General features: G+C 41.6%; 4 protein-coding genes across 4 annotated transcripts; 2 read left to right on the top strand and 2 right to left on the bottom strand.

The window, feature by feature from the left end:
• Positions 1-3244: 3244 nt before the first annotated feature.
• LOC5513547 lies at positions 3245-5011 on the bottom strand. The gene is made up of 2 exons (XM_001633784.3): positions 4754-5011; positions 3245-3616 (listed from the first exon to the last, which is right to left on the bottom strand). Exons 1-2 carry the CDS (start codon positions 4929-4931, stop codon positions 3513-3515), a joined length of 282 nt encoding a protein of 93 aa, XP_001633834.3. The 5' UTR covers positions 4932-5011; the 3' UTR covers positions 3245-3512.
• Positions 5012-5044: 33 nt separating this feature from the next.
• On the top strand, positions 5045-8814 carry LOC116610903 (zinc finger MYM-type protein 1-like). Its single transcript, XM_048733745.1, has 4 exons — positions 5045-5392; positions 5614-5679; positions 6030-6169; positions 6365-8814. The coding sequence occupies exons 1-4, from the start codon at positions 5383-5385 to the stop codon at positions 8612-8614; spliced, it is 2466 nt and encodes an 821-aa protein (XP_048589702.1). The 5' UTR covers positions 5045-5382; the 3' UTR covers positions 8615-8814.
• A 3880-nt stretch (positions 8815-12694) lies between these two features.
• LOC125573172 lies at positions 12695-14250 on the bottom strand. The gene is made up of 3 exons (XM_048733538.1): positions 14075-14250; positions 13707-13915; positions 12695-13540 (listed from the first exon to the last, which is right to left on the bottom strand). The coding sequence occupies exons 1-3, from the start codon at positions 14184-14186 to the stop codon at positions 12695-12697; spliced, it is 1167 nt and encodes a 388-aa protein (XP_048589495.1). The 5' UTR covers positions 14187-14250.
• A 1849-nt stretch (positions 14251-16099) lies between these two features.
• LOC116612529 (homeobox protein ceh-62-like) lies at positions 16100-17600 on the top strand. The gene is made up of 3 exons (XM_048733551.1): positions 16100-16306; positions 16557-16756; positions 16976-17600. The coding sequence occupies exons 1-3, from the start codon at positions 16216-16218 to the stop codon at positions 17486-17488; spliced, it is 804 nt and encodes a 267-aa protein (XP_048589508.1). The 5' UTR covers positions 16100-16215; the 3' UTR covers positions 17489-17600.
• Positions 17601-23202: the final 5602 nt, after the last annotated feature.

The following is a 23202-nucleotide window of genomic DNA, read 5'->3' on the forward strand; positions in this document are numbered from 1 at the left end:
TAGTTGTAACATCAGTGAAACTGAAACTTCGCAAGGTAAAAAAGCAAGTCCAGCAGAGGAAACAACTTGATGCGTCAAGCTTAAGTGTCCCAAGATTCAAAAGCAGTTTGTTCTAGAGGTAAAGAACCGCTTTCAGGCACTTGCCGACAATGCTGAAGACACCCCGGTTGAAACCAGATGGAACAAGATCGAATCTGTGTACAACGAGACTGCAGTCAACACAATAGGCTACAAGAAGAAGAACAGCAAGCAATGGTTATCACCTGAGACATGGAAGAAGATAGACGAACGCAAATAACTCAAGCTTAGGATGCTCAACATCAAATCAGCCAGGCTACAAGAACAGGCCCAACGCACACATGCATCCAAAGATAGAGAAGTGAAAAGGAGTGTAAGAAAAGACAAGAGAACATTCATCGAGGAGATGGCCTCCAAGGCCGAAGATACTGCTATGAAAGGAGAGCTGAGTACCGTTTATAAAATCACGAAACAGCTTTGCGGTAGCTACACTAACCAATTACCACCAATTAAAGCTGACGGCTCTACATTGACCACCGAGCGTGAACAAGCAGCCAGATGGGTTCATAGCACTTCCAAGAAGTTGTTAACTAACCTGAACCAGAGGAGCCAGCGAATCCCTTACCACCGCAAGACATTCTTAACATCGATACAGGCCCGCCTACTGCTTTAGAGGTTAGAAAAGCCATCAGAACCACGAAGAATGGCAAAGCACCCGGAATAGATTCAATCCATGCCGAGATGCTCCAAGCTGACCTTGACACCAGCACAACTGCGCTAATTGACCTCTTTAGCAAGATTTGGGACTCAAAAGTCGTCCCACGAGAATGGGCGAGAGGTCTCATTATTAAACTCCCAAAGAAAGGCAACCTGCAAAACTGTGACAACTGGCGTGGCATAACTCTTCTCTCCATCCCAAGCAAGATATTTTGTAAGATTCTTCTCCAGCGTATTGACTCAGCCATTGACAGCAGGCTGAGACAAGAACAGGCTGGATTCCGCAAGGGACGAGGATGTATAGATCAAATCTTCACACTGAGAAACATCATCGAGCAGTGTCTGGGATGGAATGCCCCACTATACATCAACTTTATAGACTTTAGGAAGGCATTTGACAGTGTACACCGGGAGACTCTTTGGAAGATCTTGGAGTCGTATGGGATCCCCAACAAGATCATCACACTTATCAACCTGTTCTACAGCAACTTTGAGTGCAGTGTTATCACCAACAACACTAACACCTCAGAACCATTTCCAGTGAATTCTGGCGTTCGACAAGGATGCATCCTCTCACCCATATTATTCTTAGTGGCCATCGGCTGGATAATGCGACAAACAACATCAGACAAGACCAGAGGGATACAATGGACTCTTTTCTCCCACCTCGAAGACTTAGATTTTGCCGACGATCTGGCAGTCCTTTATTCAAGGAGTGACCACCTGCAGGAGAAAACCGATAGATTAGAACAATTTTCCAGCCAAACTGGGCTCCATATCAATACCACCAAGACCAAAGTCATGCCGATTAATCTGAAGATTTCTTTGCCTATAACCATCCAGGGTAAAGTGCTTGAGTCCGTGGAGGAATTTACCTACTTAGGCAGCCTCATTAGCAAGGATAATGGAGCCAAAAAGAAATTCTATCAAGGCTAGGTAAGGCACGTGGAACCTTTGCACGACTTAACTCCATCTGGAAGTCCAAGCAGTATAGCTTAAAGACCAAGCTACGATTGTACAACAGCAACGTGAAATCAGTTCTTCTTTATGGATCTGAGTGCTGGCGCGTTGTAAAGGCAGACATGGAAAAGATCAATGCCTTCCTTAATGGGTGTCTGCGGAAGGTATGCCGTATCTTTTGGCCTCAGAAAATATCCAACGAAGATCTTTAGTGTAAAACGGGATCATATGACATCACCCAAGAGATAAAACACCGCCGGCTAAAGTGGCTGGGTCATGTCCTCAGGATGGGGCAGGAACGTATCCCAAAGACATCAGCCTTATGGACTCCTATCGGGAAACGTAAGCCTGGACGGCCTAAAACAACTTGGCGAAGAACAATCCAGGCTGAGCTGCTAGAGATGGGATTGACTTGGGGCGAGGCACTAAAAGTTGCAAAGGACCGCCGAAGAGTGGCGTCACCGTGTCGCGGCCCTATTTCCCACTAGGGAAGATGGGGGTAGGTAAAAGTAAGTAAACCAACTACACCTGATCGAACAGCTGAAAGGGAACTTTCAACCTTTGCAAAACGGCAACCAGTTTTTTCAAGCTAATCCTCTGTCTGGAGGCTCTGGTACCCAGGAATGTTTTTCTTTTATGCACATAAGAAAATAACTACGAAAATACATTTGCATTCAAGAGTTGGCTCACAGAGCCTTTGATTTGTTTTGAAATGGCGGCTTTTTTCAGGAGAACTGTCAATTCTGGCGAATGCTAAGAAAACTAGCGCAATGCTAAGTCTGTAATTTTCGTTATGACTTCCTCATTACCAAACAAATCTGTCATATTATGTACAAAATGGTTTTTATGCTGTACAATTAGTCAAAACAGCCACTGAAGTCAGCTTTATCACAGGTAGCCCAAGCATAATGTTAGTTGACTGCAATGTACTATAGTTAGGAAAAAAAAGTCTTTTTTTACATGGAAAGGTGGATTGAAGGAAGATTCTTCAAACTTCACATTAGCATTAAGGACATCACGGACTAACGACACGGTGAGTCTTCGTGGAATTTTATCTAGAATTTCTTATAAATTTTGAGGTATAAAAACCCCTATATTATAATCCCTAACTATAGTACATTGCAGTCAACTAACATTATGCTTGGGCTACCTGTGCCTTTACTCGACCAATTCATTTAACACTACGATTGTGTTTGTTTTCGCCAGAGCACGCGCATGCGCATACGTTATTCTGTACATTCGGTCACACAGCGCTGAGCACATGACGTCATCACTACTTAAAGTTAGTAGCAACACAAAGATCCCAAAGGACGCAATCCTGAAAAAATCCTCAACAAAAACGCTGCACTCTATTTCTTAGCTAACAGTGTGTGGCGTTATCGTGCAGGGCAGGGCTAGGGACCTGGTTATTGCCTCAGGTGTCTTTGTGTTGTACGGGTCGCCAAGTAGTAATATTAAGGCCAAAATCTCAAGGGAAGCTTCGCAATAAACTAAATAGAACACATCAACAACTTTTATTTCAGTGCCTCAAACTTTATTTATTTATTTATTTTTATTGCTAACATTGAACGATCAATTGCACATTTCTAAAATTTCTTTAATTAACAAAGAATGCAAAGGACTTGTACATCCCGGTATGATGCATGTGCTGTGTCAGCCTTTTTCCGTGAAAACTCTCATGTGACCGATTCTTTCCTGTGGTCGTGGTAGGCGGGTTACTTGACCTTGCAGCACATTGCTAGGGTCCAGTCGAGGGACTGGCCATTAGGCATGCATCCCTTATGGCAAAAGCAGCGAGTTCCATTAGCCTCGGGGTTCTACGAGCCGCAGGCATAGCCACAGGCGCAACCTGTCACAAGGTAGCCGGCTGGGCAGGCTGCTCTGTTTCCTTTCGAGCTTACGGAAAGGCAGTGGAGTCTGCCTATATTGTAAGAACAGAGGATGAATGAACTTGGCAATAAATGGCCAAGAATGGCTCGCTCCCACAAACGCCAAAACAAAAAAGAATAGATATAACATAGTAACATAAATACAATAACGAAATATTCTGCTAAATTTCTGCTAAATGTTTCAACTCCTTTTTGTTTTTGATGAAATGCAACAAAGAGTAGGTTTCCAGGAATAATGAAATAAAGCGTTGAAATAAAACACACGCATAATTAGTTTTGTTGCTTTGTCGGAATATTGAAAACTTGATGGCTTATTGCCCGACGTAATCAATCAAACAAATCCAAACAAAATGCCAATCGAACTCAATCGAATTTCAATCGTTCGATTGTTCGCGATTGGTTCGGCAATCGAACAAAATCGAACACGTTTTCGGTGAGTTCGATTTCCGAACAGAGACGAACTCTCAGCCAATCAAACGATTCGATTAGTTCGATTTTGTTCGGTTAATTGTTACATATGCAAAATAACTGGAGGCGAGGGGAAAACATGAGTAAAGCCAGCATTTCGATTAGCTACTTTAATTTCAAAGTCTAAAAATAGTATTCGAACAGTAAAGTGGTAATAATTACAAACCGTCAAAGAGGCAACAAAAAACGCCAGCAGCAGGAAAGCAACTAGCGAGGCTAGCGTTCTTACAACCTCATAATAACTTTCAAGAAAAACTAGATATGGTCTTAGTAATAGCTGCTGCACTACGTCATGAACAGGCTAAACACAAGATATGATAGCAATCTAGCAAATATAAAATAAAGAGCAATAAAACGAGAAAGAGAATTTTCCTTCGCTGGTCAAAATCAGTATAATATAGGAATGGCTGTTGGTTGGAAAGTCTTGCATACGTTGTGGTCTTCTGTTGTTCGGCTGAGCGAATTGACAGCATGAAAACTGAGATCGGAACTTGCAATTGATAAAAAAAAGTTCGATTTTCTTCGATTACAAAAAAGTTCGATTACCGAACGTTCGATTGTGTTCGATTGGAAAATATTTTGGGTGAGTTCGATTTTGTTCGATTGCCGAACCAATCGCGAATCAATCAAACAATTGAAATTTGATTGAGTTCGATTACCGAACGTTCGATTGATTAGGCCGGGTTATTGTCTCACACTACCTTTTCTCCATAGATGCCATTTACGACTAACGATGGCTTCTGGATCTGACACAGGCTCTTCGTCTTCTACCGCCGTTCCTTCAAGTGCTGTCTCGTCTTCGCCTTCCTCCGCCATGGGGGCGCAATGAGCGAGGGCAACTGCGCCCAGAAGTAAAAGCAACAAAAGCTTGTACGACATCTTGAGCGCGCCTTGACTGGGAGTGTTAGGAGGTTTTCGGTAGCAGACCGTGTTGTGTGGAGCTTCGCCTACGAAGTGTGCAGAGGGAAGGCGAGCCATTCCCTTCAGGGACCGCGGAACCGGTATTGCCGGTATTGCCCGAGCAATACCAGAAATCGGCGAGAGGAAAGACATACATGAATGAGAAATCACTCCGCCGTAAATAAGCATCGCAATACTAGTTCAATGAAAAATGCCCATGAATGCTCTTCCCAAAGCCAGATGTCCAACACCATCTCTCTAATCACCCGGAAAACGGTGTAGCTCAGCCCGGACGCAGTATCGGGGCTGGATACTAGTTCAAAACGAAAGCGAAAGGGGGTGGATATTTGTCTGTTTATACGAAGATTCATTGATAAATTCTGCGTGCAAAAGTTTTCAAAGAAGAAAAAGACTAGTGAAAGTGGACAAAATGAGTACTGGTGAGTTGAGTTTCACTGTAGTGTACCCGTTCAGTAATGACATCGTATTTTTCTATAAAATTCTATCAAATTTCGGTGCAATTTGGACTTGACGGTGGAAATAAATTGTAGTGGATTTGATCGGAAAAATCCATTCCCGGAATGGATTCCGGAATCCGGAATTCGACCCATTCGAGGTTTGATTGGAGATGCAGGGGGCCTGACCGAATGTTTTATTTCAGCGGATCAGCCGCGGAGGTCCATTGAAGATGACCAGGAGCCAGGCAATGTTGCTGATGATGATACAGGTATGTACATATGACATAGTTACGTAGATACATAGTTGACATGATATTCTTTAGTGAGAAAACTATAAAATTATTTAATAATAATTCACCGATGAAGATGATGAAATTCAAGATATGCGCTGCCGCGGCGAAATTACCGAAATCAATTCTACAGCAGAAACTCAGTCAGCCTATCAAAAGTTCAATGGATTTTTGCGTTTTATAATAGGCATCTGTTGCATATATTGTCTGAGTTCCGATAAATCGATTACGAACAAAACGGGATCCGAACGAGTCCCGTTCTATGCGATTCATATGAGATTGATCAAACGATGCTGAATGATTTGCTCATGCTGACTACCATTTCACAGGTGACAAAATTGACCTAGCGGGTCCGTCTTCATCCGCCTCAAGCGCTAGCAGTTCTGGACGACAAGGGATGAAACGTATGCGTCCTAAGGTCACACTTCACGATTTTTTCAAAAGATCTAAGACTGAGAATATCGAAAAGGTAAAAAAATGGAAATTTCGGATTCAATTCAGTTTGATCAGTCCAAAAGTATAGAAAATCTTCACACCACGTAACCATTTCATCAGTATACCTATGTCTCGAATTTTAGCGGGTGTCTCGTCGATTGGCCAAACTAGTTAAATCTTACTGATTGCCGTATGGTGTACTATTCATTATCAAAACACTGTTTTTCAGGACACTGATGATGTCGAAGATGCATCGGCGGTCGACACAAGCGTCCCGCCTACTGATGTCACAGAAGCCGTTGACGAGAGACCGCCACGTGAAATCATTCTGTCCGTCGAGCCATTCCACCCGAAACAAATAAAACGTTCAGAAACGGACAAGGAAGGAAAAGCGAAAAAGAGAAATTGTCAACTCCAGTATTTTCACGACTTTCCGTGGCTACATTACATACCAGACAAGGACGTCGTCGTATGCCATGTGTGCACTAAAGCAGTAAAACTGAACTTATTGGACGGTGTGAGACAGGAACCTGCCTTCACGACGAAAGGTTTCAATACATGGCGGAACGCCACCAAAATGTTTCGCCTTCATCAGAACTCGAAATGCCACAAACAAGCCGTCGAGTGTGTGCGAGAGATCCCGGCAAAGTGTCGCGACGTAAGCGAGCTGTTAGTTGAACAGACTGTGAAAGAGCGGGAAAACAACCGGCGATATCTGAGCAAGATTATCCAGAATCTGCAGTTTTTAGCTCGTCAGGGGATCGCAATCCAAGGAGCGAAAGAGACGGATTCGAATTTCCATCAATGTTTGTTGCTCAGAGCGAAGGATGATCCTTCAATCCTACAATGGATGAGTAAGAAAACCGACAAGTACACGTCACATGACGTGCAAAATGAATTGCTGGATATCATGTCACAACAAGTAATAAGGGATGTCGCTAATCGCATCAAAACGGAATGCTATTCTTTACTAGCCGACGAATGCACGGACGTAGCGAATAAGGAACAGCTGACGGTGTGCCTGCGTTGGATCGACGAGAATTTGAATCCGAATGAGGATTTTATCGGCTTCTATCATATCCCAGACATTTCGTCGGATACGATCGTTTCGGCTCTCAAAGACGCCCTCACCCGATCGGATATACCATTGAAATCATGTCGCGGGCAATGTTACGACGGAGCGGGTAATATGTCCGGTGTGAAGAACGGCGCGGCGACGAAAATCCAAGCTGAGGTCCCGCAGGCGCATCTAACGCACTGCCACGGACACGCCCTCTCTCTCGCTGTACATGACATGTGTAAGCGGTCAGCTTCGAAATTGCTGAGCGAGACGTTGGACACGACACGTGAGATATGCAAGCTGATAAAATTCTCACCGAAGCGACAAGGAGCACTTGAAAAGATCAAGGGAGAATTGGACTTGGATGCCCCGGGAATCAAGGTCTTATGCCCGACCAGATGGACGGTCCGCGGGGACAGTTTTCTGCGAATCATACAAAACTATGTTGCGCTCGCAAACCTTTGGACTGATTGCCTTTCTGCGAGGCTTGACAGCGAAACGAGGGCGAGAATCATAGGTGTCCAATGTCAGATGAAGGAGTTCGATTATTTTTTCGGACTCAATTTGGGGAATATGCTCTTCTCCATTACCGACAACCTGTCAAAAACGCTCCAGAAGACGAAGATGTCCGCCGTTCAAGGCCAGCGGTTGGCAGAATTGACCATCACTACGCTGTCAAACATGCGATCCGAGCAAAACTTCAGTGACTTCTACGCTCTGGTGCTACAACGACGAAATTCACTGGAATGCGAAATCTCCGAACCGAAATTGCCTCGTAAAAGAGCGCCACCGAAGAAATTAGATGACGGAAGTGAGCCGTACCATCCACCCGCCGCTGAGGACCGATATCGTACCATGTACTTCAGCGCTTTGGACGACATCGTGATGGCCATAACCGAACGATTCGACCAAAAAGGATTCAAGGTTTACCGGATCGTGGAGGAATTTCTTCTGAAAGCTGTTCGCGGAGTTGACTTCACATCCGAAATGGCCACCATAGAAAGCGAGTACGGTACCACAGACGTAAATGTTCGAAACCTCACTTCCCAAATACCGATCTTCCGACAACTTATGGAGCATAAGGATGTCACGCATTTCGACGACATCTACAAGGAGGTACAGTCTCTCGATAAACCCACTCGTTCGCTCATCGGCGAGATCGTGAAATTGTGTGTGCTGCTGCTGGTGAATCCGGCGACCGACGCTATAGGCGAGCGGTCTTTTTCGACGATGCGGCGACTGAAGACATGGCTCCGGTCCACGATGGGCCAGAAACGGTTCAACAGCCTCGCCGTACTCAGCGTTCATCGAGAACGCACTGACAAAATAAATCTGGCAGCCGTGGCGAATGAGTTCGTACGCCTCAATGATAATAGGAGAAGGCTTTTCGGCGAATTCAGCGTTGCCGACTTCTGCTAATAGCAAGAATGCAGACGGAATAGCGTCGATGGAATAATGATTGAACACGACCGTTATAGACAGTCTCAATTATATCATTATATCACTCATTACATTACTCATTATTCTTATGTTTGCATTATATCACTGATTAAATTTCATTGTATATGTTCTTGCAGGTATTCGTTGCGGAGAAGAAAATATCAGAAATTCGCTCGAAATCTTTGATTTTTTTAGTCAAATAAGCATCATTTCAGATGTCGCTAGAACCCTCAGAAAGTGCTCGAGTTAAGCGGAAATCAGTGCCATTTTTCGAAATTTTCTCGGGGGGAGAACCCCCCCGAACCCCCCTACTGGGGCTCGGGCCGTAGGCCCTTCGCGGCGACGGCCTCCGGCCGCCGCGGCTCCGCGGTCAGTTATGGCCAAAGAGTTGGCAATACCAAGATCACGCCCGCTCCGCGGGCCCTGCCCTTATATACCTAACCCTACAACCTAATCCTTCTCCTGGTTGGTTCATTTAAAATAGCATCGAAACTATTTAAATCACATACTTTTGAACAAAATCGTCAAACGTCAAGCGTCAAAATAGATCAATCATAGCATTGAACCGAAACCGATTTGTCTGATCGTTTCCAGAACTGACCAGCTTACTAATGACAAAAAAAGTCAATTTGTTGTTAGAACGTTTTAAGCATTCTCTGTCCTCGAGATGTAGAGACTAGAGTAAAAAAGGTTTGTTCGAAATTTGAGAATACAGGGATTTAAAATATCGAGGATCTATTTGTAGATTACCCGCAGTTCTTTATGCTTATCAAATAAATTAGTATACCCCCTTAACCACCCACGTAGATTACTACTTATTTAGTATCTATTTAGGCACTATAACTCAACCAGAAAAGTTATAGAAAAGGCAAATACAAAGAAAAGGACGCCACTTGAGGACAAAACGACGCTACTTGTGGGTGTGGACGACAGGCTTGTTGACGAAACGCATATATCCTCCGAGCTCGCGGGATGTTAGATGTTCCCATTGTAAAAGATATTTTGGGTTTTGTCTTTACACAAATAATCAAAACTGCACAACAAAACGAAAGAAATGCTCAGGTTTAAAGAACACTTGAAAAACTGCATACCTGCACGTTTAGCTAATTTATTGACGGAATATTGCTTAGGAATCAAGACCGGTTATCCGATAACTGGATAATAAACAATCATTTTTAGTGAGGTTTTTTTAGTAATAATGGAAGTTTGATTGAAACTTTGTTTAGAAAACAGACCGCAGCTGGAGAAGAGTACTTACACTTGTCCATGAAATAAAACCTAAACACTTACTACTTATTTAGTATCTATTTAGGCACTATTACTCAAGCAGAACAGTTATAGAAAAGGCAAATACAAAGAAAAGGACTGCACAACAGACTCGTACCCAGCCGTTATCTGCTGTTGCGTGGACATCCACAGGAATCCTGAAGCGAGGACGGAAAAATTCCGACCCCGAAATCGCATCCTGACCGTCATGCATCGCGCGGCGTCTGGGTACGAGACTGACTGCACAACAAAACGAAAGAAATGCTCAGGTTTAAAGAGCACTTGAAAAGCTGCATACCTGCACGTTTAGAAATCACCAATTAACATAAATGTATATAATATTGCTTAGGAAACAAGACCGGTAATCCGAAACTGGATAATAAACAATAATTTTTAGTGAGGTTTTTAGTAAAAATGGAATTTTGATTAAAACTTTGTTCAGAAAACGGACCACAGGCACTATTACTCAAGCAGAACAGTTATAGAAAGGCAAATTCAAAGAAAACAATGCCACTCGAGGACGAAACGACCCTACAGTTCGATAACCAGTTCCGTTTCACTTCATATTAAACTGTTAAAATTGCTCTTTTTTTGCGGAGGGCCCAATGCTGATGATTTTTTATACTACAAAGTTACTTATGCATATAATATACATAGAAAAGACTACATATTTTCAAATTTTATTGATTTTTATATGTTTTTTTTTCTCTTTGCACATAGTGGTAGTAGTTACGTAGCCCTGGTTATAGTTCCGTATCAATCAAATTCTGTAGTCTGGTACTAGTTTTTTTTTTTTTTCGTTTGAGAATCAATAAAAACATATTTACTGAATAAAATATCACATTCCTTCCTTTATGCTAACAATTAATGTATAAAAACGGTTGCAGCAGGTTACCGCCAGAAAAAAACCCATACACAATAACAGACATTCTTTCTTCTAAGCATTCGTATAAAAATTAGGACATTTTCGTTAAAGGAGGTATATTGTTTTCATCTGACTTTCGTGACGCGGATCAGTCCACTGTGCATTAAACGCCGTTCATTTTAGCAACAATTATGAAAATCGCGTTCTTCGAAATAACGAAACTTTTAGAACAAACCATTGGATGAAATAAGCTGGATTTACATCTCAGGAAAGGTTAATAGTTTTGTATCATTAAGGTAGTTTTGGATTGTTTAAATGTGCAATATTCGAGGCAAAAAGATAAAAACAAATGCTGACTGCTACGGAACTACATAATTACCATACTGTACTTGTGGACGAACTGGGTGTGGACGAACAGGCTTGTTGACGAAACGCATGATATCCTCCGAGCTCGCGGGATGTTCGATGTTCCCATTGTAAAATATATTTTGGGTTTTGTCTTTACACATATAATCAAACTGCACAACAAAACGAGAGACAACGCAGGTTTAAAGAGCACTTGAAAGGCTGCATAGCTGCACGTTAAGCTAATTAATCCCTAATTGAACTCGAAACTGCATGATTACCTATACTAATAATTCATTCCGTATTATTCATTCTTATATACACTAAAATGTTATAATATCGTTTTGAACATATCCGGCCTAAAAAGGTCCCAAAAATAAGAACGGCCCAGCCTCAACTGAAAATCAGACGTTCTTATAAAAATAAGAGCGTCTGGATTTAAATGTTTTTAGCGACACGACGCGAGCGAAAGCCCATTGACGATTGTTGGTTTGTTAACCTGCTGCATTGCGAAGTTAAAACCATTTTTATACATTAAGCATAAAGGAAGGGTTGTGATATGTTATTCAGTAAATATGTTTTTATTGATTCTAAGATGAAAAAAAAACTCGTACCAGACGACAGAAGTTTTAATTGATACGGAACTATAACCGCTGCTACATAACTACTACCACTATGTGCAAAGAGAAAATAAAAACATATAAATCAATAAAATTTGAAAGCATGTAGTCTTTTCTATGTATATTATATGCATAAGTAACTTTGTAGTCGTCTTAGAAAATATCATCAGCATTGGGCCCTCCGCAAAAAAGATCAATCAGAGCAATTTTAACATGAACTGAAACGGAACTGGTTATCGGATAGCGTCGTTTTGCCCTCGAGTAACGTCGTTTTCTTTGAATTTGCCTTTCTATAACTGTTCTGGTTGAGTAATAGTGCCTGTGGTCCGTTTTCTATCAAAATCAAAATTCCATTATTACTAAAAACCTCCTCACTAAAAATGATTATTTATTATCCAGTTATCGGATCACCGATCTTGATTCCTAAATGTGAACTTTAGAAGCACACTAGCATACACACATTGGCACCAGTCGGGCCAAGACGGGACGCTAGCACAGTCTATTACCCGTGCAGTTCGGCAACCATGGACAGCTGTTTCGTCCTTATTAGGACTCGTCAGCATGGCATAGCCGGTTTGCCTCAGTTAAACTTCATCGGCCGATGAAGTCGATGGAGTCCTAATAAGGACGAAACAGCTGTCCATGGTTGCCGAACTGCACGGGTAATAGACTGTGCTAGCGTCCCGTCTTGGCCCGACTGGTGCCAATGTGTGTATGCTAGTGTGCTTTTAAAGTCCACATTGATTCCTAAGCAATATTTCGTCAATAAATTAGCTAAACGTGCAGGTATGCAGCTTTTCAAGTGTTCTTTAAACTGAGCATTTCTTTCGTTTTGTTGTGCAGTTTGATTTTATGTGTATCAAATAAATTAGTATACCCCCTTAACCACCAATATAGATTTCAGAACCGGGATTGTTGTCATTTATCATTTATCATACGACGCCACTTGAGGACAAAACGACGCTACTTGTGGATGAACTGGGTGTGGACGAACAGGCTTGTTGACGAAACGCATGATATCCTCCGAGCTCGCGGGATGTTCGATGTTTCCATTGTAAAAGATATTTTGGGTTTTGTCTTTGTAATCGAACTTAATTCTCTCTTGTACAATCCTGCATCCGATAGAAAATTTCTAATAAAATCGTAATAATCTCCCGACTGAGAGAGTTCGTTTGCGTTGTTGGTATAACTTTGCTTTATTTGCTTCTCGGGCGCGCCAATGGAGGGTAGTGTCTCATTGTTCACCTCTGCACCATGTGATAGATGATCTCTCCTACTAATGTAATCAGCCTTTGCATTTTGTTGTGGAGTCGTCGAGAGTGTATCGGGCTGTCGTGTCTCCTCGCCCTTGGCCTGTAATAGTTCATTTGTACTAACGTACCTCAATTCTGGGTGTGTTCGCAGAAAAGAGAGAGAAGCAACAGAGGGCGGCGTGTTTTCCTCTCTCGCCTCGACACCTGGCGCTGGATCCCAAACCACAAACTCTCGCGCTTCTGGCTCTGAGAAATGCCTCAAAGGCACAGTGTTAGAGTAGTTAAACCTTGACGAGTCCTCCTCTAAGCCCTGGCCAGACGGTGATGAGTCGTAGAGAGGGCTAAAGTGGCTCAGGGGTTTAGTTGTAGAATAATCAAGTGAAGGGTCGTAGTCCACTTGCGCGCTATCATTTCTTTGCGATGGAATTCTCTTGTAGCAGTAATTCCAAGATTCCGCTTGTGTAACTCGTTTACGCTTCTGTTGAACGCTACCTGATAATTCGTCCCAGTTCTCCTCCATCTTTTTAAACCTGTTTCGGCGGTTTATGAACCATTGCTGAGAGGAGAACAAACAGAAAAATAAAACAACACGGAAAAAAGTTTACGCTATTCGATTTGTTTCTGCCTTATCAATGACAATAGTATGACTACAACATGGCTACAGACATTGTGTACAAATTAAAGGACTGTCCTGTTTTATGTTTAGTTCTGTTATCTCCTACCGTGATTCGCTTCTCGGTGGTTTGTAGTTCTGATGCCAGCATTCGCACGCGAGCCTTGCTTGGCCTACACGTTTCTTCGTACACTTGGAGCAAGCGAGTGAGTTTCTCTCCGTTAAACTGCAATCGCGCTGGGGCCAACCCTTGCGCTCGTCTTACGGCCTCGCCGAGCAAAGACACGTCGTATGAAGTGTTGCAAACTGGCCTGTACCCTGGTCGTGGAAAGGGTTTATAAAGATACTGCAAAGATAAGTCTTTTGAAGGGGAAGGGTTGCAAAACGACCTGTGTTCTGAGGTCGAGAAAAGGGCTTATACTCAATAATTTGAAAGCGGGAATTGAAAGCTAACGCATGAAAAAAAAATCATCTTACCAATAAACCAATCGGAGCCATCGTGGTACGGTAGTTTGTTGTAAGAAGCATGATCTAACTGCGAGTTTGAAGTGCTTCTATCGATATAAGGTCTCTCTTGCAGTATCTCCATCGCTAAGCACGACAAATGTAACGCAGAGATCGCGGCCGGATTTATCAAGGACTCTAAATAAACATCTTTTGGATTGGGAATGGCGGCATACTTCGCATTCCTCAGGGGAAAGTATCGTGCGCGCGCATGGAATACGGACGCTCATTCTAAAGTCTCACGTGCTTTATTCATATTTGTGTTATTACATGGTTGAATGTGGATGCGCTTCTGCCTTAAAGGAATCACTCCAACAGCAGCTACAAAGAACAACAAATTTGCCGTTAGCACCCAGAGAAACACTACAAAACTGCTCGGTGCACACGGTTATATCAAGCAGTTTTATCGACAGGCCTCTAAGCATCGTCATATTTCTATTCCATCCTTACGCCGCTCCCTTCAAGCACAAATCATTAATCAAAGTTCCCCTTACGGAGACAAAGTTTTGCTCGAGTTGGTCAAGTGGAGGCTTCTCTATCACTTCTGTGGCTACGTCATCACCGGAGTCACCATCAACGTCATCACTGACGTCATGAGCGTACACGGGCTTTTGCCGGAGTTGTTTGACATAAATTGAAGCGCGTTCTGCTGGTCTGCGGTATCGCCATGCTGTCGCTGAGCACTTTTTGGTGACTATCAATCATGGAAATGCCTAAAAACAATGATAAATCATCTTAGATCGTATTTCATAATACCATTTTTAAGGCATATATACACGTGTAAAAGAAGCAGCATCAACCTAAATTTATTGTGAGATAGCGTTTTCCAAAGCCTTGGCACTTAATGGGAAACCACAAACACTGTTATACCGCGTGAGGTGGTACATACCGTAGTATTCGTTGATGGCAGAGATTGAGCTTTTACCAAAGTCGAGTCGTCTTCTTGACGTGTGTCTAGCTTGCGCTGAGCTCATGATGGACGAATGTCTTGTTTTCTGATGATATGTTCTTAAAGTGGAGGCGGTGATTGATAACATAGAGTATTTTTAGAATCTGGTATTCATAAGATTGTAAAAGAAGCCAAGCGCTAAACAATAGAACACACGAAAGTGATGGGAGTTGAATAGAACAAAACTCTTCACGGCGGCTGCTCACGAAAAAGTGCGAAAAATATTTTTCCTATTGTTCCATTGAAATTCACGCGGCTTTTGTTTGACTATTAGTGTTGTGCGATCTTGTGCTTCCAGACGTGACTCGGTGCTGGGTGTATGAAGTTTTATCCCTTTTTCACGAAAAAATATAAATTATTGTAAGATAATGTTTCCAATTTGCGTTTGGTAAATATAAAATGTTTTCTAACATAATATTATTTGTAACAAAAGATTCTGTACCATAAAATCATTAAACCCTACAGAAATTACAACTGTTGCACATGATACACAAAATGTTTATTAAGTACAAGGAAGAAAGTAGGAGAAGTTTTAGACATTTATTGGCTCAGAGCAGGATTAAGCTAGAGTGATTTCTTAAACATGCGTAGCTGATATGCAAACGGAGTGAGACAAAAACTGCGTATTTTATCGTTGCGTACTCGCGTATGCGTGTGAGAAAAAACGCCTACAGATCCGATAAGGAATAGGAGTGATACATATTTCTTTATATTACTTTCAATATTAATGCTTTCTATGTCAGATCGGAATCAGCGAGTATAGTAACTTGTAATAAAACCCGTTGATTTGCTACTCTCTGCTGCTACAAGACAGACACGCGAAAGATAGGCTTGTTTACTGCATTTTGCCATATCAAATCAACTACTAAAACATCTATCCTTGGTTCAATGTTTCTATGAAATTCCTGGGTAGAAAAGCTATTCAACTCGGTTTATGTGCTATTGTTGTCATTTGTGTTGACGCGAGAACAATAGTCGTGGATTTAGCTCCTCCCACTAAGAGCGCATAAATACCCGGGCATGTGATCAACACTAAATCATAATCCAATCAGTGCAATACCAACTAGATACATCAGAAACACCGTGTTATTAATCAACTTTGAGACAGAAGCAGTTCAGCCTTTATCAACTTCTGCCAACTTGGAGACCCCCTGTTACGCTGAGAATGGGTTCCTACACATGCCGCTGGTCACGTGTCAAGCGTCGCCTGTGTTTCGTGGACGCCCCTAGTGCATCTCGGGCCAGCAAGCGATATGGTGAGTAGTGCACGTGTTCTTTGTCACGACGGATATAATGGAGGATATATTTTGTGTTAAAACCCATCTTAACAAAGATTGGCTGCCCCTTCCCTTCTTTTTATACTTTTTTTCAAACGTATTTGACTATTCTAAATCGAAGAAACAACTTGAGCCAAATATGAATGTTAACGCTTAGCACCCATGGTTACACTTAAAAGGAGAAAGACCATGCTATCATATAAACTGATGATATTTCATTTGTGTCCAGACTTCGTTCCGCTGGTTGAGCTAGAGCAACCCTTCACCTCTCCCCCACACACCACTCCTACATCAGTGCGCGTTAGAAAGTTCTTCTCGGCTGCCGACAAGAGCCGCCTGCTACAGGAATACGAGAGTAACATTCACCCGAAGAAAGAGCAGCGTACACGACTCGCGCAAGAGCTACGGACGAAAGAGAAGCGAATCCGGGTAAGGTTCATATTAATCTGCCAGAAGTCAGAGCTTATGCGAAACATGTGGAGCAGTACATTCTTTTAGAAGTGTAGTTTTTTTTAAATTTGATAGGAAACCGCCTCTCGGGATTACTGAACTCTTGAATGTTATGCGTAAATTTTTGACTGTTCAGGGATTGTTTGTCGCAGTGATGACTAGCTATAGCTAATTTCGCGTTTACTGTTGCTATTCTAGACTTGGTTTGCTAACAAGAGAGCCAGGGATCGTCGAAACAGGAACAAACTCTTCATTACGATGCTGCGCGATATTCGAAAAGCCGACGAGCGACAGCGGTGGGCTCACAAACGTGCTCTCAGGGAATCTCTCGATCAATCAGTAACTGCCACGTCACTGTACCAGCCATTCGGGAAATCTATGAACCAATCCTTAGCTGCCACGTCATTCGAGGCATCTCTCAGCCAATCAGTAACAACGAAACCCCTCTACCAGCCCTTGACTCAGTCCCTCCCGTCCAACAATCTGCACCAGTCTCATCACGAAGACAGCTTTCTTGATCAGCAATTTGCTGATCAGTCACCATGGCAACCGACCCCTGAAAGCTGTATCGAGTATACGCAGCCTCTTCCTGATGAAAGCTTCAAGACGACTGGTTCCCATGACAACAACATGTCTGTAGATTATAGCTGGTTGATCTCTATGGTAACACCGGGATGTTACGATATCTCTCCAAGTGCTGGATGTCACTAAAAGTGCACGAAAATATGATTATAATTATATAGTTATTCACATCATGTATATATAGCCCCTATTCAAGGTATCATCATTTCAATTGTATTAGTAGATTTCAAAATAAAATAAAACATGCAATGTCAAAAGGTCTCTTTACGCTCAACTCGCCCCCTTTCCCCTCTAACCCCCCATTCCCATTATGCCAACAACCGCTTACAAGAGTGGATTGCGTTGAACTCTGGGTAAAATCTCTTATCATAAACTGAATATTATTATATAATACTATATTACTAATATACACCTCATTCATAAAGAGCTAGGATAAACAAACACAACAATAGACTTGCTAGACAATAGCATTGGAGGTGTGAATTTTTCATTCCTAGAAGTGCGAATTTTTCGCTCTTTTGTTTCGCTCGATGCTTTTGTTTCTTTGTTCGGTTCATTAGCGAAGTTTTCCGCTATTGTTCTCATCTGCGTCACTTGTAAACTTGGTTTACTCAAATCAAATGAGAAACAAAGCTAAGAAAATGTGATGGATGTTTATCTGGTTCCTAGCCATATTGCACTTCTAAAATAGTTTCTTGAAAGGTTCGGTTTTTTCCATATCAAAACCAGTTTTCAACGACTTCTACCAGAGCATTACTTTTGTTGTACGACTATTCTACAACATCTCGATGTAAATATTCTAGAAATCCTAGTTCGCTCACCGGATCTCAATATTGACCTTCTATCACCTTTTCACCTTCCATTCTGAATACTAAGTATGCACCTGCTAGTCAGAGGCTAGTCATACAGGTCATGCGCAGTGTTACTTACTCCAAAACCAGTTTAGCGTTAACTCAAGATAAACATCTAATTTCCAGATATGTCCAACAAGCCAAACATATTCCTCAGCCTCTTTATTCTATAGTATTTCATATGATTATTGTTTTTAGTCAATTAACGCGCTTTAGTAATCATCATTTCTAAAATTGTACCTTTTCCTTAGATCAACATCAGTTTGCAATTATTGCATCACCTTCGTTAGAGCAGTCAAACCAGTTTTTGCCAAATTGTTAATTAGTCAGTATAAATAGGAGTTCACTGTAAAACATATTGCACTTGTAATAACGACAGCTTACTGTGGAGGCTATCGAGTAAGTTCTGTTGGCTTTGGAAGACAATCCCTAGTCGAGGAAGAGGTCTAGTAAGGATTCCCTTCTATCAGCCTCGCCTTCTGAGAATCGTCTGATCGTTACCTCCTAGAACGAGCTTGAATACCTCCCTGCTTGCTAAAATGAGCTTGTCCTTACAATAAACGCTACTGTGAACCAGCAACCAGCCGTCGTATTGTGACCTCCCGCATGCACTTTGACCTAGTTAACCCCCTGACAACACTTTATTTTGTTAAAACCCAAAACCTTGATCTCACAAAATTGTAAACATTGTAACTCAAATAGGATAGTTATCCATCAATAGAAATTGTAATCGAACTTAATTCTCTCTTGTACAATCCTGCATCCGATAGAAAATTTCTAATAAAATCGTAATAATCTCCCGACTGAGAGAGTTCGTTTGTGTTGTTGGTATGACCGTGCTCCCTGTGAGAGAGTTCCGACTGTTTCAATCAAATTGCAAATATCTGAATCTAGGGTTATGGGTCAGTGTTAGACTTTTACTTGAACACAATCAATATCAATCATTAATAGATTGGGAAAAAAGATCAACCCTTTTAGTTTTCTATGGACAGAATCATGTTGGCAACACACACTGCCAATATCTGAACTAGTTTTTATATGATTTTGTATAGTGTACCCCTTGCCGGTAGCCTGGAGTGTGTCAATGAGGGGGAGGTGGTTGTTGGATTGGGGCTGCAATTCCCTTGGAAATGCACTAATGCTCAGCAGAAATCTTATATTCATTTTTTTGTTGAACCAATAAATGGCGGAAATAGAGAGTTGTCTTGTCTTATTTTATAAGAACATTTATTAGCTTATTGTTTAGTGCTACCTTCTATGTGATTACAGTAAAAGCTCTGCTAACTAGGGGCTAAAATCACCAAAAGTGCCAAAAGCTAGAGACAGAGATTTTGAAATAAAACCCCTATTTCTATCATTCTAAACGCCCTCTTTCTATTTTCTTTTAAGACCCCTCTTCTAGCCGAAGAACAAAATGTCCCAGGGGCTGACTAGTGAGGCTTACTATGGGAGTTTTGATGCTGTTATGGTGATTCCAAATTTGTTATAGTTGTTCATATTTTACCAAGATGGTGAACATCATACCATGCACGGTCTCTACTGCATGATTACTTGAAATGCACTGAAAAAAAAGGGGTTGCTTTTTACAATAATTTTACCGTAATTATAAGCAAATTATAACCGCGCGAAAACACCTACAAAAAGCGTATTTTTTGTTTTTACATGTCAATACGAGTCCTGGTTGTATTTAGCTTGCAGTTCCCCTTTAAGAAAATTATAGTTTTTATCTTCATCATATATATGTATAAAACGTATATAAAAGAATAAATAAACATTTGATTTCCCCCCCTCGTTATGCAAATAAGATCGCCAAATTTTTTTTGCAGTCCAGTGACTGCAGGCCTATAGGCTGCGTACGCCCCTGGAAGTTCGATTGAGACTTGGTTAAAAAGAAAACGGGCGTAGTTTAACCTTCCGTGTGGGGAAAATGGATTTACACCTATTTTAAAATGTATGCGGAATCACGAGGTTTTCATTTCTGTCTAAGGTTAAGCTAAACAGCCGAATGTCGCCATCCCTTTTTTGCGCAGAAAAACTTGGCATGAATTTTCCACTTTGCTGACCTTGAGCGCTCTGTCACGACGCTTGAACCGACCAGCCGTGCACCCAATTGACATTTCGGTTGGCATGGTAACCGCTCCTCAAAGCAAATGTATATCCCCACCCTACCCCGGACCTATCCCCCTCATATTTTTTACCCCCCCCCCCCCCCCCCTTCCGCCCCTCTGGAAAACCGGAGAAAGAAGGAGCAAAGGAATGAACGTAAACGCCATTGTCAAAGGAACACAAAGAAGAGATTAGCTGCAAGCTGGTCAGAGAGTGTAGGGGAAAGAATTCACTGAAAGATGCGACTAAATCCAGGTTGTCAACCTGATAAAAGTATACTTTATATAATGCAGTAGAAGCAAAAAGCTTCTCACTCTTCTCCTTGCGAGAAAAGCGAAGCACGAGAAAAAGAAGAAAGAGAGGAAGACAGCAAATCAGTTATGAGCGAGGATGTTGATGACGAAGGAATGAGCACTTATAGCACTAGAAAGCTTTTTTAAATAATTAAAAATATCGAACAGCACTTTATAAATATCATATCGGAACCCATGAAAAAAAATGTATATAGGGTGTATTCAGGTTTGCATTGCATAGATAAAACTTGGCTTAAAATGTATCCTGGACGCACATGCATGCCAAATAACTGCCCCCAAACCGAGACTTGTTGAACCAAGAAGTTTGATTTGACACTTGGTCAATTTATATAGAAAGGACTCAAAGAAATCAGTGACCCCTCTTTCTAAAATCCATACACTTTGGACGCCCCCTTTTAGACCATGGAAATTTCTCGAGCCCCCCCTCCCCCCACAGTATCCTCACGACCCCCCCCCCCCCCCCTCGGGATGTACTTTCCACAGCTAAGCAATCGCCGTCTGTGTCTCCGTGCACGGCTCATGATGTCCCCATGTTCCCCAACAAAGAGTGATCTACAGTAGATTGTGTCTTCAATATATGAGTCTTGTAAATGTTGATGGAAGGTTACTCTCCAACGCATATCCCTGCTGAGAGCTTTTATGGTTTAGGCGGCTGGATCATGTCGATACAGGAGTATATACTTCATGTAGTGAGATTTTAGGAATTCTAATGGGAGATCGTCTTTAATACGAGAATGCTTATATGACATCCACGAAGTACTTACGTTCTCGAATGACAGAACATTGGAAACCAGGGATTCCGCATAGATTTGAAAATAGGTGTAAAAAGGTGAAACAGAAACCACTACGAGCTCGCGGGATGTTCGATTTTCCCATATATTTGGGATTTTGTCTTAACACATAAAATCAAACTGCGCAACGAAACGATCGAATACTCAGATTTAAAGAGCACTCGAAGAGCTGCATTGTTGCACGTTTAGCTAATTATGGATGGTTGAAATATTGCTTAAGAAATAGTAACACAATATTTAGTGTTTTTATGTGGATTCCTAGGATGCGGAATTAGAATTAAATTTCATTGTTTGAATAAAAGTTGCCGTAAATAGTAACGATTGGTCATGTCTTGGTTATTGCTTTACGAGAGCAGCGGCCTCTAGTCAGCTGCAGACCCAGGGGGGTCTAGCCGTTAGGAATAACATCTAATAAAACTGTTTGTTTACAAGATGCAATTTAAACCGGTAAAATATAGCCTTCAAGCCCAAAGAGTCGGTAGAAAAAAGAAGAAGACGAGTCGTGCGCGCTAGCAGAGGGAAATATGAGAGGGGCCTGCTTCCTTATTCTCTGCATTCTTTTTTCTAGGCGCACGGGGTCTATCCCGCATCTTTCCCCGCCCTTTGCGCTTGCTACGCAGGCGAAAGTAAAATATGTCTATGAAAATAATTGTTTCGTCTTGCAATTTGTAGCTTTATAAGGGAGCGTGCTGAAGAAAATGGTCGGTACGAAGCTGCTTCAATTTGATTAGACAAAAGAACAATAAACACCTTGCAAGACAAGATAGCAAAAGCAAAAGCAACTATGGAATTTACCGAAGAAAAGACTTACTAGAAGCCGAACAGACCACCCCAACCATATCTTACGTGGCCTGCTACGGCTCTGCTATACATACCGCCTTTTGCTTTGTAATATGGTTAAAATTGATCTAGTTAAAATACTATGCTATGATATCATCGTAATGTTTCTGCATCGTACCACCCCAATCATATCTTACGTGGCCTGCTACGGCTCTGCTATATACCAGTATACCGCCTTTTGCTTTGTAATATGGTTAAAATTGATCTAGTTAAAATACTATGCTATGATATCATCGTAATGTTTCTGCATCGTACCACCCCAATCATATCTTACGTGGCCTGCTACGGCGCTGCTATATACCAGTATACCGCCTTTTGCTTTGTAATATGGTTGAGATTAATCTAATTTCAATACTAGGCTATGATATCTCCGACTTTAAAGTTTTGTAGTAGCTTTGCAGTTTTCTTTTAGGGAATAGGCGACAGGGTGCGATGGCTTCTGGTGACTGATTAAGCCCTTTTGCACATGGTTTCTGCTGTAAGGAAAAAATATATATATACAGAAATATATATAGCATTGATATACCGCTTATACAACGTTCTAAGCGCTTCACATTTAGAAATTCCGCTTCACATAAAAAAGATTTAAAAAAAATGACGTATGTATTTAGAATGTTTCATCTTGGAACTGAGGACTCTTTTATTCTAGTCTCTACATCTCGAGAACAGAGAAGTCTTACAACGGTCTAGTCACTTCTGGGAACGATCAGACAAAATCGGTTTCGGTTCAATGCTAATGATTAATTTAGTTTGACGCTAATTTAAAGTACGTCATATCAATGTTATTTTGTTGCTATTTAAGAGTATGTGATTTAAATGTAGTTTTGATAGCTATGATTGAGTGTCTATTTAAGATATTGTTTTGATGCTATTTTGAATGAACCAACCAGGAGAAGGATTAGGTTGTAGGGTTAGGTATATAAAGGCTTGCACGCCTACCC

The sequence above is a fragment of the Nematostella vectensis genome, chromosome 10 (assembly GCF_932526225.1).
Source record: "Nematostella vectensis chromosome 10, jaNemVect1.1, whole genome shotgun sequence".
Lineage (NCBI taxonomy): Eukaryota > Metazoa > Cnidaria > Anthozoa > Actiniaria > Edwardsiidae > Nematostella > Nematostella vectensis.

Excerpts from the sequence above, each read along its gene's own strand:
- LOC125573172 (XM_048733538.1), bottom strand. The coding sequence starts at position 14,186 with ATGGAGATACTGCAAGAGAGACCTTATATCGATAGAAGCACTTCAAAC. Across the intron at positions 13,916-14,074 it reads TGGCTCCGATTGGTTTATTG|GGTACAGGCCAGTTTGCAAC; the intron begins GTAAGATGATTT and ends TTCCACGACCAG. Across the intron at positions 13,541-13,706 it reads CCACCGAGAAGCGAATCACG|CAATGGTTCATAAACCGCCG; the intron begins GTAGGAGATAAC and ends TTCTCCTCTCAG.
- LOC116610903 (XM_048733745.1), top strand. Across the intron at positions 5,680-6,029 it reads TGTTGCTGATGATGATACAG|GTGACAAAATTGACCTAGCG; the intron begins GTATGTACATAT and ends ACCATTTCACAG. Across the intron at positions 6,170-6,364 it reads AGACTGAGAATATCGAAAAG|GACACTGATGATGTCGAAGA; the intron begins GTAAAAAAATGG and ends ACTGTTTTTCAG.
- LOC5513547 (XM_001633784.3), bottom strand. The coding sequence starts at position 4,931 with ATGTCGTACAAGCTTTTGTTGCTTTTACTTCTGGGCGCAGTTGCCCTC. Across the intron at positions 3,617-4,753 it reads ATGGCATCTATGGAGAAAAG|GCAGACTCCACTGCCTTTCC; the intron begins GTAGTGTGAGAC and ends CTTACAATATAG.
- LOC116612529 (XM_048733551.1), top strand. The coding sequence starts at position 16,216 with ATGGGTTCCTACACATGCCGCTGGTCACGTGTCAAGCGTCGCCTGTGT. Across the intron at positions 16,307-16,556 it reads TCGGGCCAGCAAGCGATATG|ACTTCGTTCCGCTGGTTGAG; the intron begins GTGAGTAGTGCA and ends ATTTGTGTCCAG. Across the intron at positions 16,757-16,975 it reads CGAAAGAGAAGCGAATCCGG|ACTTGGTTTGCTAACAAGAG; the intron begins GTAAGGTTCATA and ends TTGCTATTCTAG.